The sequence below is a fragment of the Poecilia reticulata genome, chromosome 6, assembly GCF_904066995.2.
Source record: "Poecilia reticulata chromosome 6, P_reticulata-male-v2, whole genome shotgun sequence".
Classification (NCBI taxonomy): domain Eukaryota; kingdom Metazoa; phylum Chordata; class Actinopteri; order Cyprinodontiformes; family Poeciliidae; genus Poecilia; species Poecilia reticulata.
In genome coordinates this window covers 12340062-12353297 of record NC_088835.1, presented here as the reverse complement: position 1 = coordinate 12353297, position 13236 = coordinate 12340062, and the positions used below count along the sequence as shown (strand labels likewise).

Genomic DNA, 13236 nt, shown 5'->3' with positions numbered 1-13236 from the left:
TTTTCCTACAATGTTTTTTTTATTCCCATTGTCATCCATTTGGTGAAAGGCAACGGTTCCGCCTGCAGCAAACACGACCACACGTGATTTTTACTTTACGACCGAGATGACGTTCTCAGGTTTGAAAGCTGCCTCTTTTTTAACGTAAATGCAGAATTTTTCAGGAATCAAGCTTCCAGATACTGCAAATACTGCAGTGACACTTTAGAAAATAGAAAGGTCTGAAAACATAAAGTGTGAATAGTGGATGAGAAGATAAAGGAGCAAATGTAAATCTACTGTGAGACCTTGGCATCATTCTTTTTTGTGTGCGATTTTGTTCATTAGCGCTACACTTTGGACGCGTGAGAAACTGAGGATCCGTGGATGCTTTTAGCAGTGCATGTGCAAATCTTACACTACACACGCGCACACACACGCACACACACGCACACACACGCAAGCGTGTTCCTCATTACCTGCACACAGCCCCCCTCGCCTGGCCTTGGCAGCCCACCTCAATAGTTCCCTTCCCTCCAGTGATGACGCAAATGGCTCACAATTACTGACCCCCACAGTAAAACCTGTAAAACATTAGCTAGCATGATTAGGAACAGCTCTCCATATTCCTTCCCAGCAGGCAGAGAGGCAGGCAGGGGGAGAATTTACAACGTCGTTTGATAGCGCGCTGCAGAGTCGATGAATGCTCCGGAGGAGAAGGTTTATAGGTTTGCCTGGAAAAGTGAACACAAGTTTGCTGTATTTCATACTTTTACTGAGCTTTCGGTTTCGCTAAGTGCGGTTAAACATACGTGGAGTAGATTCCACACGAGTTTTCGTTTTTCAATAAATACATTTAGCTACAATCACACAGCAGGTCTTGATTTGCCATTTCCCAATTTTTTATTTTTATTTTTTTTGTCTGAAATCCGAGTTGTTTTTTTGCACGGTCGTTGATGATACAAATTAAGTATGAACGCAATTAGACTTATGCGTAAACAATTTATTATTCTAAAGCGACTTCAGTGCGAAGAAGAAGAAACGTAGTCTCCACATGGCCGAGCACTCTTTATGCTCTTTACGCTCTTTACGCTCTTTATGCTCTTTATGCTCTTTACGCTCTTTATGCTCTTTACGCTCTTTACGCTCTTTATGCTCTTTATGTTCTTTACGCTCTTTATCGTCTTTATGCTCTTCACGCTCTTCACGCTCTTTACGCTCTTCACGCTCTTCACTCTCTTCACGCTCTTTACGCTCTTTATGTTCTTTACGCTCTTTATCCTCTTTATGCTCTTCACGCTCTTCACGCTCTTTACGCTCTTCACGCTCTTTACGCTCTTTACGCTCTTTACGCTCTTCACGCTCTTCACGCTCTTTACGCTCTTTACGCTCTTCACGCTCTTTACGCTCTTTATGCTCTTTACGCTCTTTACGCTCTTTACGCTCTTTACGCTCTTTACGTTCTTTATGCTCTGTACGTTCTTTATGCTCTTTACGCTCTTTATGCTCTTTACGTTCTTTACGCTCTGTACGCTCTTTATGCTCTGTACACTCTGTATGCTCTTTACGCTCTGTACGCTCTGTACGCTCTTTATGCTCTTTACGCTCTGTACGCTCTTTACGCTCTGTACTCTCTGTATACTCTGTACGCTCTTTACGCTCTGTACGCTCTGTACGCTCTTTACGTTCTTTACGCTCTGTACGCTCTTTATGCTCTGTACACTCTGTACGCTCTTTACGCTCTGTACGCTCTGTACGCTCTTTATGCTCTTTACGCTCTGTACGCTCTTTATGCTCTTTACGCTCTGTATACTCTGTACGCTCTTTACGCTCTTTACGCTCTGTACTCTCTGTATGCTCTGTACGCTCTTTACGCTCTGTACGATCTTTACGCTCTGTACGGTCTGTACGCTCTTCACGCTCTTTACGCTCTACGGATCGATTCTAAAGTTCTCGGGCTCAGGGAGTTGCCACTGCTTGCTTCAGCCGATGTTTACTTCCAAATTTACTGTGTTTGGCTTCTTCTGGTGCAGAATTATGACGCGCGTCTAAGAAAAAGCAACATGACTGTTCTGACTGCAGACGAGGAGTTGCTCTCTAGCCCTTTTCATTGTCTGACATTTTAAAATCCCGTCGTAATCTATTTTTGCCCATCGTTTTTTTTAATGATAATAACGACATATTCAATAGCATCTAATTTTTATTCAGTTTAATTGCATTTAGTCCGAACAAGTAGAACAGCGAGTCAACACTGTACCGTCACACATATGAATATATGCAATTTTTTACTTTGGCACCAATAGCTACATACAAATATTGAAATCAAGCAATTGAATTTAAAATAACAGTTTACTATCCTCCTGGTCCACATGGACACGCTTGTGTGTAATCAAACACACAAGCGTGTGAGGGGGCTTGCTGCAGACGGTTTATTGTCATGAAGTTTTGGAGTTTCGCCTCGGACAGATGACTTCTCGCTGTTTTGGTATTGATCTTGGAGGCTTGAATCCGCGCTCTGCTGTCACACTGGAGTCTGAAATTACAAGCTGCACTTCAGCTAAAGAGAGGAAGCAGAGCAGAGCCGATGTAGAGATGAGCAGAGCTCAATACTGGAAGAAAATAAAAGCTCTCAGATGCTGCAAAAGACTTGACAGAAGTTTGTTTTCCTGCAGGACACTGACCATAAACATGCAGCCGCTGGTACAATAGAATGATTTTGAGCATACTCATGTATCGGAATGACCTAGTCAAAGTCCAGACCCACGAGAATCTGTGGTATGACAGAGTTTGAGCTTTTTTGCACTGGAGATAAATTTTCCATTTGATAAAGCATGCATCATTTCCTTACCACTTCACAATTATGAGTGTTTGTCACATAAAGCAACAGAAGAACTAATTAAAGTTTTTAGTTGTGATGGACAAAAAGTTCAAGTGGACGAATACTTTTGCGAGGCATATGAAAAACATGAAAATAAGCACTCAATGTCAACGAGAATGATAAAGAGACTCTCTGAGCTGTTATCTTGCAGCGAGCAATGGGTCGAGGCAGATACTGGTACAGATTTTTCCGACTCTGTAACAATGTGATGACAGCTTGATAATATGATGGGTCGGCCTCGTTGCGAGACTTCAGCAGGATCGATGACAAAACGGGGGTGTACGAGCCGTCACCACTCTCCATCCTCACCACGTCGCCTCTCAGCTGTTTGTGAGCAGAACACGACTTGAAGGTTCAGCTTTGGAGCGATGAGGTTTTTCTATGTTCCTGTTTTGTCTCCAGCGCTGCACTGGCTGCCATCGTAATCAGTCATACTTTATTTGAAGAGCAGTTTTTATATTTCAAGTATGAAGCAGCGCACTGCGCAAAAGTTAAAATGTGAAGACAGAAGTTAGAGCTGTTGCCTCACATAAAGACGGTCTTGTACTGAAAGCCAGGATGGGCCAAGTCTTTTCTCTAAAGAGTCTGCATGTTCTTTCTTGCAGAGTGTCCGTGCGTTTTCCACTGCAGTATACCACAGTGCATGTATGCTCAGGTTGAATGTGTGTGTGGATGGTGTAATACCTTGATACACCTAAATAAGTCCCATTTGCAAGGAGTTGCTGGTTGTAACGTTTAAGCAGGACAGTAAACCTATGCGTACAACCAGAGCCACAATCAAATAGTTGCCATAAAAGTCTATTCACGTGGTCCAGTTAAAGTACAGGTTTAAGTGTTTTGTCAAATACGCTTAAACATGTATTTGACAAGTTGTGCAACTTGATATGAAGGATATGTTAGCTGTGGCACTGTAATCGATATGCTAAATAAAGTTATGTTCTCACGTTGCTATGCTATCCATTTAACATTGTTATATGAACAAATTGATCACCAGAGAAAATTGCTTACTGCAGAACTTTTGGAAATGTAAAACATTTCTTCCTCACAAGTATCACAGCTCATGTTAACATATAAATCACTGCTACACAGCTGATGTAACTGCGTAACTCCAATGGTGCAGCAACGACTATCTGTGTCACATTACGCAGACATTTTACTTACGCCACACAGGGGACGGTTTAAACTGACAGAGAACATTAAGCCATCATTTGTATGTCTGATTAATCATGCTAATGATTATCTGATCACCTGGGGTCACCTGGAAGTATTGAAATTTTAATACCAGAAGGTCATGTGATTCCTCGTTATGATAAAAACAACATTAATAAGACAGTGACATCACAGAAAATTAATATACACACTGAATTTCACCCCATTGGTGTATTATTTTTCGGCCATCGAAAGTGACACACATAATTCACAAGACATCATGGTTCATTTTGTGTCATTTTCTCACATTTACACACAAAATAACGTACCTTTTCAAAAAGCCAGCACATATGGCATGATGGAAAACACAGGCTGAATCAAAGGCCACAACTTGGGCAAAATCATTTTTATTTTCCCAATTGTGCTGCTGTTGCCAAAACTGTTGGTGTCATTATAAAAAGACAAAGAAGACATCCTGCGATTCTACGTCTTAATGCATTTGGCTGTAAGTTACTAAGAATTATTTTTAGTGCTTTCCTCTGTGTGATACTCTCAAAGTTTGTAGATGACTAAATGTAATGATCAGTACATGCGAATCCACACAATGTGCTTTTCCTGCAGTGATGTACACGCCAGCGTTTGAGCTGCTCTGACGGTAAACGCTCTCATTGCGACCTTCAGAGTTACTCTTTGCAGGGGGGCCTGTGTGCAGGGCTCACATTTTGTGCACAGCTCAGATGTTTTGTTTTTTTCTTCTCCTTTTTTTTGGCACATCAAACAGCATGTTGAGACTTCGGTGCAGTCTAGGTCTGTCTTTCAGAGCAAAGAGATGAAAGGTCGAGTTACATAACATCAGAACGTGGAACGGCTGTTTATGTGTGTGTGTGTGTGTGTGTGTGTGTGTGTGTGTGTGTGTGTGTGTGTGTGTGTGTGTGTGTGTGTGTGTGTGTGTGTGTGTGTGTGTGTGTGTGTGTGTGTGTGTGCGTGTGTGTGTGTTTGTGCGATCAGGGTGCCTCACTGTCATGGCGATCCTCTAATGGCGCAGCACTTTTGCTGCTGCTTAGCAGGGAAGGTTTATGCTGCCAGCTTTTATGCAGTTAAGGTAAAATGTCGATGTCAGAGCAATAAAAAGTTTGGTAAACTGCAACTAATAGTAAATACTATAAACTACAGTGATTTACATTGTTTCTGTGCAATATTTTGCACACTTGTTAAAACTTTGAGGGGATTGCTGATAGTCAAAACCTACTCGCCCCTTCATAACTGTAGTGCCAAATAAAGAAGTCGCCCTTAAGAGGATGAGAACATTGTTTGAGAAAGCACTTAATGTTTCTTCTTTTAACATCCAAAATGTCAAATTATGGAAAGACTGTTCCAGAGCCATTTTCTTTTTATTTATGATGGCTGTATATAACATTGTTTGCTCACTGTCAGGGTCATTAATTATTGGACTGCTTTGCCTATTGTTAATAAAACCTTGACCAAAGAACAAAGTGTACAGTATTTTCTCTCTAACAGATATCCTGGTCTGCTAAATATTTGAGTGGCATGTTTGTGTATCAAACTGTATTGAATACATAAAAATTTAATCCCATTGGTTTGATGCCAGCGATTGTGCTCCAAAGGATTATTAAATAATATTTAATAACTTGCTTTAAAGTGTATTTTCCAGTTGGATGACTTAGTGTACTGTGGTCAAATTCAAGAGGAAAATGTGGTCATGTGACCCACATGTGAAGCACAGCTATCAGCAATTATAGTCATTGTTTGAAAAAAAAAAAAACTTCATTACAATATTGGTAACCTGCTGCTTGATTAGATTATAGTAAATTGAATAAAATGGCAAAAATTACGACTTTTGTAAGTAGTAGGCTTCTGGGAGGTTTTTATGACATTTGTGTGCTACATGGTGAAACAACCAGCGGATGGATGGATGGATGGATGGATGGATGGATGGATGGATGGATGGATGGATGGATGGATGATCAATCAGTAGGTGGCGAACTAAATCTAATGTGAGTTTGATTTATTTTACAGAAAAGCTTAGCTTGTGTCTTTATTTTCAGAACAATACCGTTGCTGATTTTGAACATTCCTCTGTAGCTTATTGCTACCAAAACATCAATAATATCTAACAAAGTGTGCTGCTGAACGTAGAACAAAATGTGACCATATTAAAGGTTCAAATGTTTGCAGACAATGGAGCTGATGGAAATGGGGGAACGTGTCAAAGACGGAAGATTATTTGTGCTTTCATGAGCGTTGATTGGAACGGTATTGTTCAGTAATTATACCTATTTTTTAAGCAGGAAATAAAAACGTATCCGGTGCAAGGAGTTCTAGTCTAATTACACACAGCCGCACTGGGCAAACCTTTGACTAAGACGTGATGCTGACGGCTTTGGCCAGTGGATTTAGCTGAAATTAATTTTCATTGTTCTTATTAGGTATGAGGATTATCAGCTTTTGTCTTTGTTTAGCAAAGCGGCGCAGTGGGGAACTCGAAGGTACACTGTTGTCCAGACCGGCGTCATTTTTCCACTCATAGCGTGACACAATTCAGTGACCTCCACTGACACAGTAAATTACACCTGAATTATTAAATTGGCTTTTATACTGAGCCTCTTTCTTTGCAGCTTTCAGCAGCAATTTAGCAACATGCTGGGCTCGCTTGTCGCTGTGGCGGTGGGTCCGACAGAAATAACCGCAAGTTTAAGGTTGAGCTCTCAGGCAACATGTTCAGCAAAAAAGAAACAATGGCAGAACCGCACTTATGCATGTGGGGAAATGTGAGAGAGTGGAAAATGGGCTTACGAGGCCCGTGGGACGACGCAGAGGCTGGTAATTAGAATAAATAGAAAAATCCTCAGCCTTCACGTGCTACTGAGGCAGTAAATAACAACTAAAGTAAACTTAAACCTGACTGTGAAATTGCATTAAAGATGTGTGCTTACTGAATAGCACTAAAAAGTAAAACAACTGCAGACGACTTCTTCTTATTCTTCTTCTTCGAGAGCATTTCCCGTCCATGTGCCTCCATTTTCCGAAGAAAAAAATAAAACAAAACTCAGATTATTTACAGTTTTTTTTTTTGGGGGGGGGGGGGCGCCCTCTGATGCAGGAAGTCACCGGACACAGGATGTGAAGCGCTGTGCTTTGAACATGTTTCTGTCTTTGTTTCCCACAGATGCTTTCCCGTTCAGAATGGGACCACAAGAGAGGCTCCCGAGGATCACAGGTTAGCACAATGATCAGATAGACATGCAGTACCAGACACGTTTACTGGAAGGCCTGATCTCAATGTGCCAGGCCAGAAAATAAGAATACACCCTTTATCCCAGCATAATAATTGTACATTTAAGCACTGAATCCAGTCTTTAATTTGAGTATACTTTTTAAGTGGAGAAAAATTCACATTAACAGAGCAAGAAAACTGTAAATTAACAGAGCTGGAGCTTATTAAGGAGAATCGTTGACTCTCCCTTCTATCTTAAATATCCACTCCTTGTTATTGTCAAGTAACCCTCGCGTGTCTGTAGGATTCAGTCAAAACGACTGAGAGAAGATTGATTTTCTAATTTGATTTTGGTACATGTTTCGGATTATCATCCTAATTTAGGAAAAATGAAGACATACATAGTGTTTTTTGTCTAAAATCTCCTGCTATTTCAAAGGTTTCATGAAGCCATGCACACTAGGAAGCTCCCTTAGCGCCTCAGGGTGAGAAAAAGGCATCATTGACCCTCCACCACACATTACAGTGTGTGTGAGTAGCTTTACTACAAATCCACCCTGTTTTTTTTTTTGTGTTTGTTTTTTTACCTTTTTAAAACATCATACTCTTCCAGTATAGTCCTGGTACGGTTTATCAAACTCCATGTTTATATTTGTGATGGTTGGACAAACAGGGCTTTTATTTCTGGAATCACTTACAAACCTGGAGACTTTGTGACTTTCAGATTCCTTTCTTTTTGTGTGGTTTCATATCACTGAGCTCTAAATTACTTTTTCTTTGAACACTTTTACCAGCAAGATAAGTGTGAGTCCCAGTTCAGTCTTGTGTCCAGAGGCTAAATAAAAGACCTCCATGTCATGTTGTATTTATAAATTTTTTTTATTTAAAAATATTATAGTTGGTATTATCATCAACCATGGCACCTGTAATTTTATTAATAAAATAATTACTTATCAACATGCACTTTGAGTAAACACACCTATATTAATGACTGAATTTTTTTCTGATTTCTTTCTGTGAGATTATGCTTTAGCAATAAAAGAAACATTTCCTCTAAGGCTTTTCGACGTCTTTACTCCTGCTGAACGTGTCGTAGACGTAACAGCAGACAGGAACGCCCCCATCTCTCTCTACACATGCAGATAGAGCTTCAGATTATCCACTCGTCTTACATTTGCCTGAGCACCATGTTGGGAGGCGTCGCGCTCTCCAACAAAGTCACCGTCTTAGTTCTGGTTTGAAAGATAGAGTGACTTGGCTCTACATGAGGTTCTCTAAGCGATTAAAGGGCAAGGAAATGGGAATAGACTAAGCAGGGACCAGGGGAATTGGCTCTTTGAGAACAGACATTCAGCCACATCCTTCAGATAACCTTCCCCATCTTTTGTGGGCAGGGGAATTTGTGGATGTGTCTGCGCTTGAAAATTGATGTATTGAGCTGCTATGGAGCTTCGGGGCAGCACTCCAGAGTGAGAATAAACAACGCCCTTGGCGCCGGCTTTGCCACGTCCAGCATGAATGTGTCCTGTACCTCATGTCCTCCTATCAGGGGGGGACATCCTTCAGAAATTAATGGACAGCCAGTCTTTGCTGACAGTGCACGGTTTATTTAGGTAGCAACGAATGCTTGCAAATATGCACAGCACTACACTTAGAAACTGTTTATACAGAGCTGAATTTTTACTTGACTCAAAAAGTATTGGGGATAAAAAAATCTGTGATAATGCATTGTGGGCAGGCTGGAGAAGAGCAGAAATTGTTACTTGTAAAAATGAGCAAAAATATAAGAATAGTCAACGACCTGCTAAGGACGTTTAGCTCTTAGCAGAAGCAATAGGTCAAACTGCTGGGTCAGATGTTGAAAAGGCAAAGTTAAAATAAACAGAAATGAAATGCATTTCAATTTAACCTATGGGCAAATTTACCTAAAGTTGATAAAACATAGTAGATCATTTTAAATCTTTTTGTATCCAAAATATGATATGGTCAAAAGTTTAAAGACAATAAATGTTTTGATTTTACTGTCCTAGTGTCAAAAATGTGGACAATGTGGAAATTTGGTTGGGATTTAATGCATTTGAAGCACATTGCTCAAACTTCATTAGAAACTGTTGCTTAAAGTCATGCCATATAAAAGAGGAGAAAGGTTGGCATGGCAGAAATTTGTTGTATTTGATCAGAAATCTAATGGAAACTAAAATGTGATTATATAAAAAAGGAAACTGTAATAAAAACCGGTAGAACCTGAAATTGGCCCAACGCCATTTCACCCGTTTTCATTGTGTGTCGAGCTGAAACTAAGGAAAAGCAGAGAGTCCTGAAGAACACAATGAGTTTCAAAGATTTTAAAGTTTCTCCTATTCAGATCTGTTGAAGTGTATTGCCAAAAATAAGTAAAATATATATATAAAAAATGTAACACTTTGCAAATAGAAGACATGATGACTACCGGATTGTTTTGAAATATGCTTGAAATAGCACTTATATTGCAGGAGTAGCATGGAAATATGTGGGGAAAGTCTCACCAGCTTTACGATCCCAAATCAGCCTTAATCTAGCAACCTAGCAACCCTCAGACCAAAGAAAGCCTTAACGCTACCCAGAGCTTTATTCTCTGGGACTTGTGTCTTGGCACTTTGAGTAAAGTTAGTAGGAGGAGAAAACATATTTCACGATGGAGGCATCACCGACGTTATTATTTACAATCAGTGGTCAGTTTTGTTTTTTTCTGGACAGGAGCTGCACATTCCTCACTGGACTCTAGCAGATCCAGAGAATGACGAGATATGGAAGAGGCCAAGGCTTATGTTGGCATCTTTCTCCATCTTGTGGCAGTTTTGTCCTTAACTGTTGGACCAGGTTGCTGGTCAGAAAGGCAGGCTGCGCCTCTCTGTGCCCGAGCAGCTCGCAGCATATTCAGATCACAGACAGAGAGAGAGAGAAAGGGAGGCAGAGAGGAGAGTGGGGTGGACGGGAGACTGGACCACTTGATTGATCTTCTCTGTGTTGTATTTGCCAACATGCACACATTAGTGGGCTCATTTTCCAAACCACATCTTTTTTCCACCTCTAAACCATGCGGTGGATGTTTTAGCTTAGAGACTGACAGTAGCGTTATGTATGGAAAGAGCTATTCAAATATTTGTATTGAACTGGAAAGTTGTTAGTTTTGGACGGAGACCAGGGGAATTAGAAAGGGGTGCTTGTAGTCCTGGATGGATTTTCTGACTGTTATTCTAAATTAATGAAAGGTTGAATGAGTGCGAAGCAGACAATTGATGATGTTGGTGTCATGCCATACACTTGTGAAGTGGTTGTTTATTTTCCACCATATTAAAGGCTGCGCACTGCTTGCTTCACTGGAATACATATTCCCGACTTTCATAGATTGCTCTGTGCTACCCGTGTGCTCAGGATAAGTTACTGCCTTTCAAGAGCAGCGCAAGTGGCAAAAACAGCTCAACGTGTTTTGATTTGCGCTGGGCCATTGATTGTGCCTTTTTCCAGAAAGCTTATTTATTCAACAGTCTATCATGTAAAGCAGTTTGAATTGCCTTGTTGCTGAAATGTGCTGTTCAAATAAACTCAACTTGACTGAACAAAACATGTAAAGTTCAGTCCACCAGGAAAAAGGCGGCTATCTCTCAGCTTTCAGTGCCAGCAGTTTAAAGTCGCCGTGTTGCGACGGGGAGCTCCAACTTGAACTTGAACATGAGTTACAGAAGCAAAATTTAATATTTCACTTTAGGCCTCGCAACAGTTCTCTGGGTGTTTTTTTAAATTAATATCTTAGTTTTGTTTTGTGGGATTCTAATTAACCCTTTCATGCATAGTGGTCACTACAGTGGACAGCTACCTAAAAGCTATTTTTTTGTGCTTTTTGTGGATTTTTATGTTATAAATGCACACTGACCATTGAAGTGGACACTAATGCATCATAAAATACACTATCAAGTACTGGCCATCAGCTGCAAAGGCAAGAAATTATTTTTGTTAAATCCAATATGGCTGACAGACAAAAAAAGCATGCCGACCGACCCGGTCCCTCCTTCTACTGTAGACGACTCTAGCAGGTAAAAAAATATTTTGACCTCAGATAAGCCCTAAAGAACAATATTACTGGTGTATTTTTTAAATAACAACTTTGTATTAGGACAAAATTACAATTGATCTCCTAAAAAAAATAAAATTTTTCACAAAAATTTTTTTCCTACCTTTTTTTATGCCTTAAGAAAATAAAATAAAAATGGAAAAAAAAATTATGATTCAAAGGATCATAACTGATGCATAAAAGGGTTGAAATCACCTAAATATGCATGCTTCACCAGCAATACATTGTTTAATGTATTGCTGGTGAATTATTAAATTATTAAAATAAAAATAAAATAAGATCCTGTGTAAGGGCTAAAGCAGCACCAGGCTACATTCTTGTAGCCCATGTCTTTGTTGACACAATTAATGTCATTATGTTTGTCTGCTTATGTTTGAGGTTTTCTGGTAATAGAGACAAATATGGAACAATTCAGAAAAAAAAGCTCAATTAGTTGTTTTGGTTTTGAGCACAGAAAGCCACAGTGGGGCCATGTACGGAGCAGTGCTCTTTGTCAATGTTTTTAATAACCTTCAAACATCCAAGCCACATTTGTACACCATGCAGTTTTAAAAGATTTGACTTTTTAAACTTGTTGAATCTTTTAAAGTCTTTGTTCAGTAACAACAACAAAAAAACGCCATTATTGGACAATAGGTGCAAACGAGGCAGAAAACTTTGAGTTTCCAAAGCATCCTCTTTAGTGTGGACAGGTCTTTAAATGCCACCTGGTGACTGGAGTTAGACTGGAGTTGTGGGACGTAAGTCTCACGAACAATCTTTATTAAATATGACTATGAGTGCAAGTGCTTAAGCCTTAGAGAGCAGTCGTCACAGACAATGCATATATTTTCCAGTGAGTGGTTACTCTGATTCATAAACCAGGGATGTTTGCAGACCCCAGGCTACTAGTAGCTCATAGAACAAACTTACCTTCAACATCATATGCCTCATTTCCACACAGGTTGTTGCAGTCCGGTACGCTGTTTTTTCTGTTTCCATTATCAAAGTGACCCATGTCACTCCGTTCCTGGATTCACAGGACAATGTAACAGTACGGTTTAGGGCAGAGCTACTAGCATCGCTAAACAAAGTCCAAGGATTCGCTGCTTACGACAAGGACGAGACAAACTAGTGTGTCACGTTGACACACCAGTATGACAACATGTTAGGTGACTGGATTAAACCCTGCCTGCCCTGAAAGGTCCATCTGCCCGTAAAAAAGGTGCCGGACCGTAGTGTATCGCTTGGTGGAAATTAGGCATTATTCTTTAGCTTTTACGGTAGTGTGTTTACAAAACAAAAAAAAAGACAATTTGGTACTTTGCATTGCCTTGTTGCTGAAAATGTGCTATATAAATAAAATTATCTTGCCTTTAAAAATAAATACAGTCTTTGGGGTTTTATCTTCAACATCCTCACCTGCAACAATCTCTCTCACTCTTTACTTTATGATTCAAAATGTACCTCAATGCAAATATTGTTTTAATAAACTGCTTTAAACGTTTCACAACTAGTTTTTGTTGGAGGGAAGTCCTTACGATGCTGTTTTGATGGGTAGCATTAGCAGACGACGGCATGTGACTCTTTGAGATTGATCGCAGGTCAGGTCACACCTGAAATGCCGTGGAAAGTTTTTCTTTGATTTAAAAAGAGGGATCAGATACAATCCATGATAGAGAAGTATTTCCATCTATCTCATAAGATTTTTCAAATCTTGTGAATATTTTAGACCTATTAGGTGTCCAAGAACCACTTCTAACAATATCTAGTTTTTTTTTCTGCTCTACCTTTCATGTCAATATTGCTTGGATCTGACTTCTTTTAAATCCTTTGTTGCAACTTTTCTGGACCCAAACGAGACTGTTGAATGGTTGAATATTAGGACTCATTCGTCTTAACCTT

At 39.9% G+C, this 13236-nt stretch overlaps 1 protein-coding gene across 2 annotated transcripts in view; it reads left to right on the top strand.

Moving 5' to 3' along the window:
* The window catches only part of LOC103466321 (cGMP-inhibited 3',5'-cyclic phosphodiesterase 3A-like), a 96840-nt gene that overhangs the window by 42093 nt on the left and 41511 nt on the right, over window positions 1-13236 (top strand). The window contains exon 2 of one of the 2 annotated variants that reach the window (XM_008411820.3): window positions 7194-7244. The exons of the other annotated variant lie outside the window; for it this stretch is intronic. Coding sequence (XP_008410042.2) covers window positions 7194-7244 — 51 coding nt within the window. The remainder of the gene's footprint in view (window positions 1-7193; window positions 7245-13236) is intronic. 2 annotated transcript variants of the gene reach the window in all.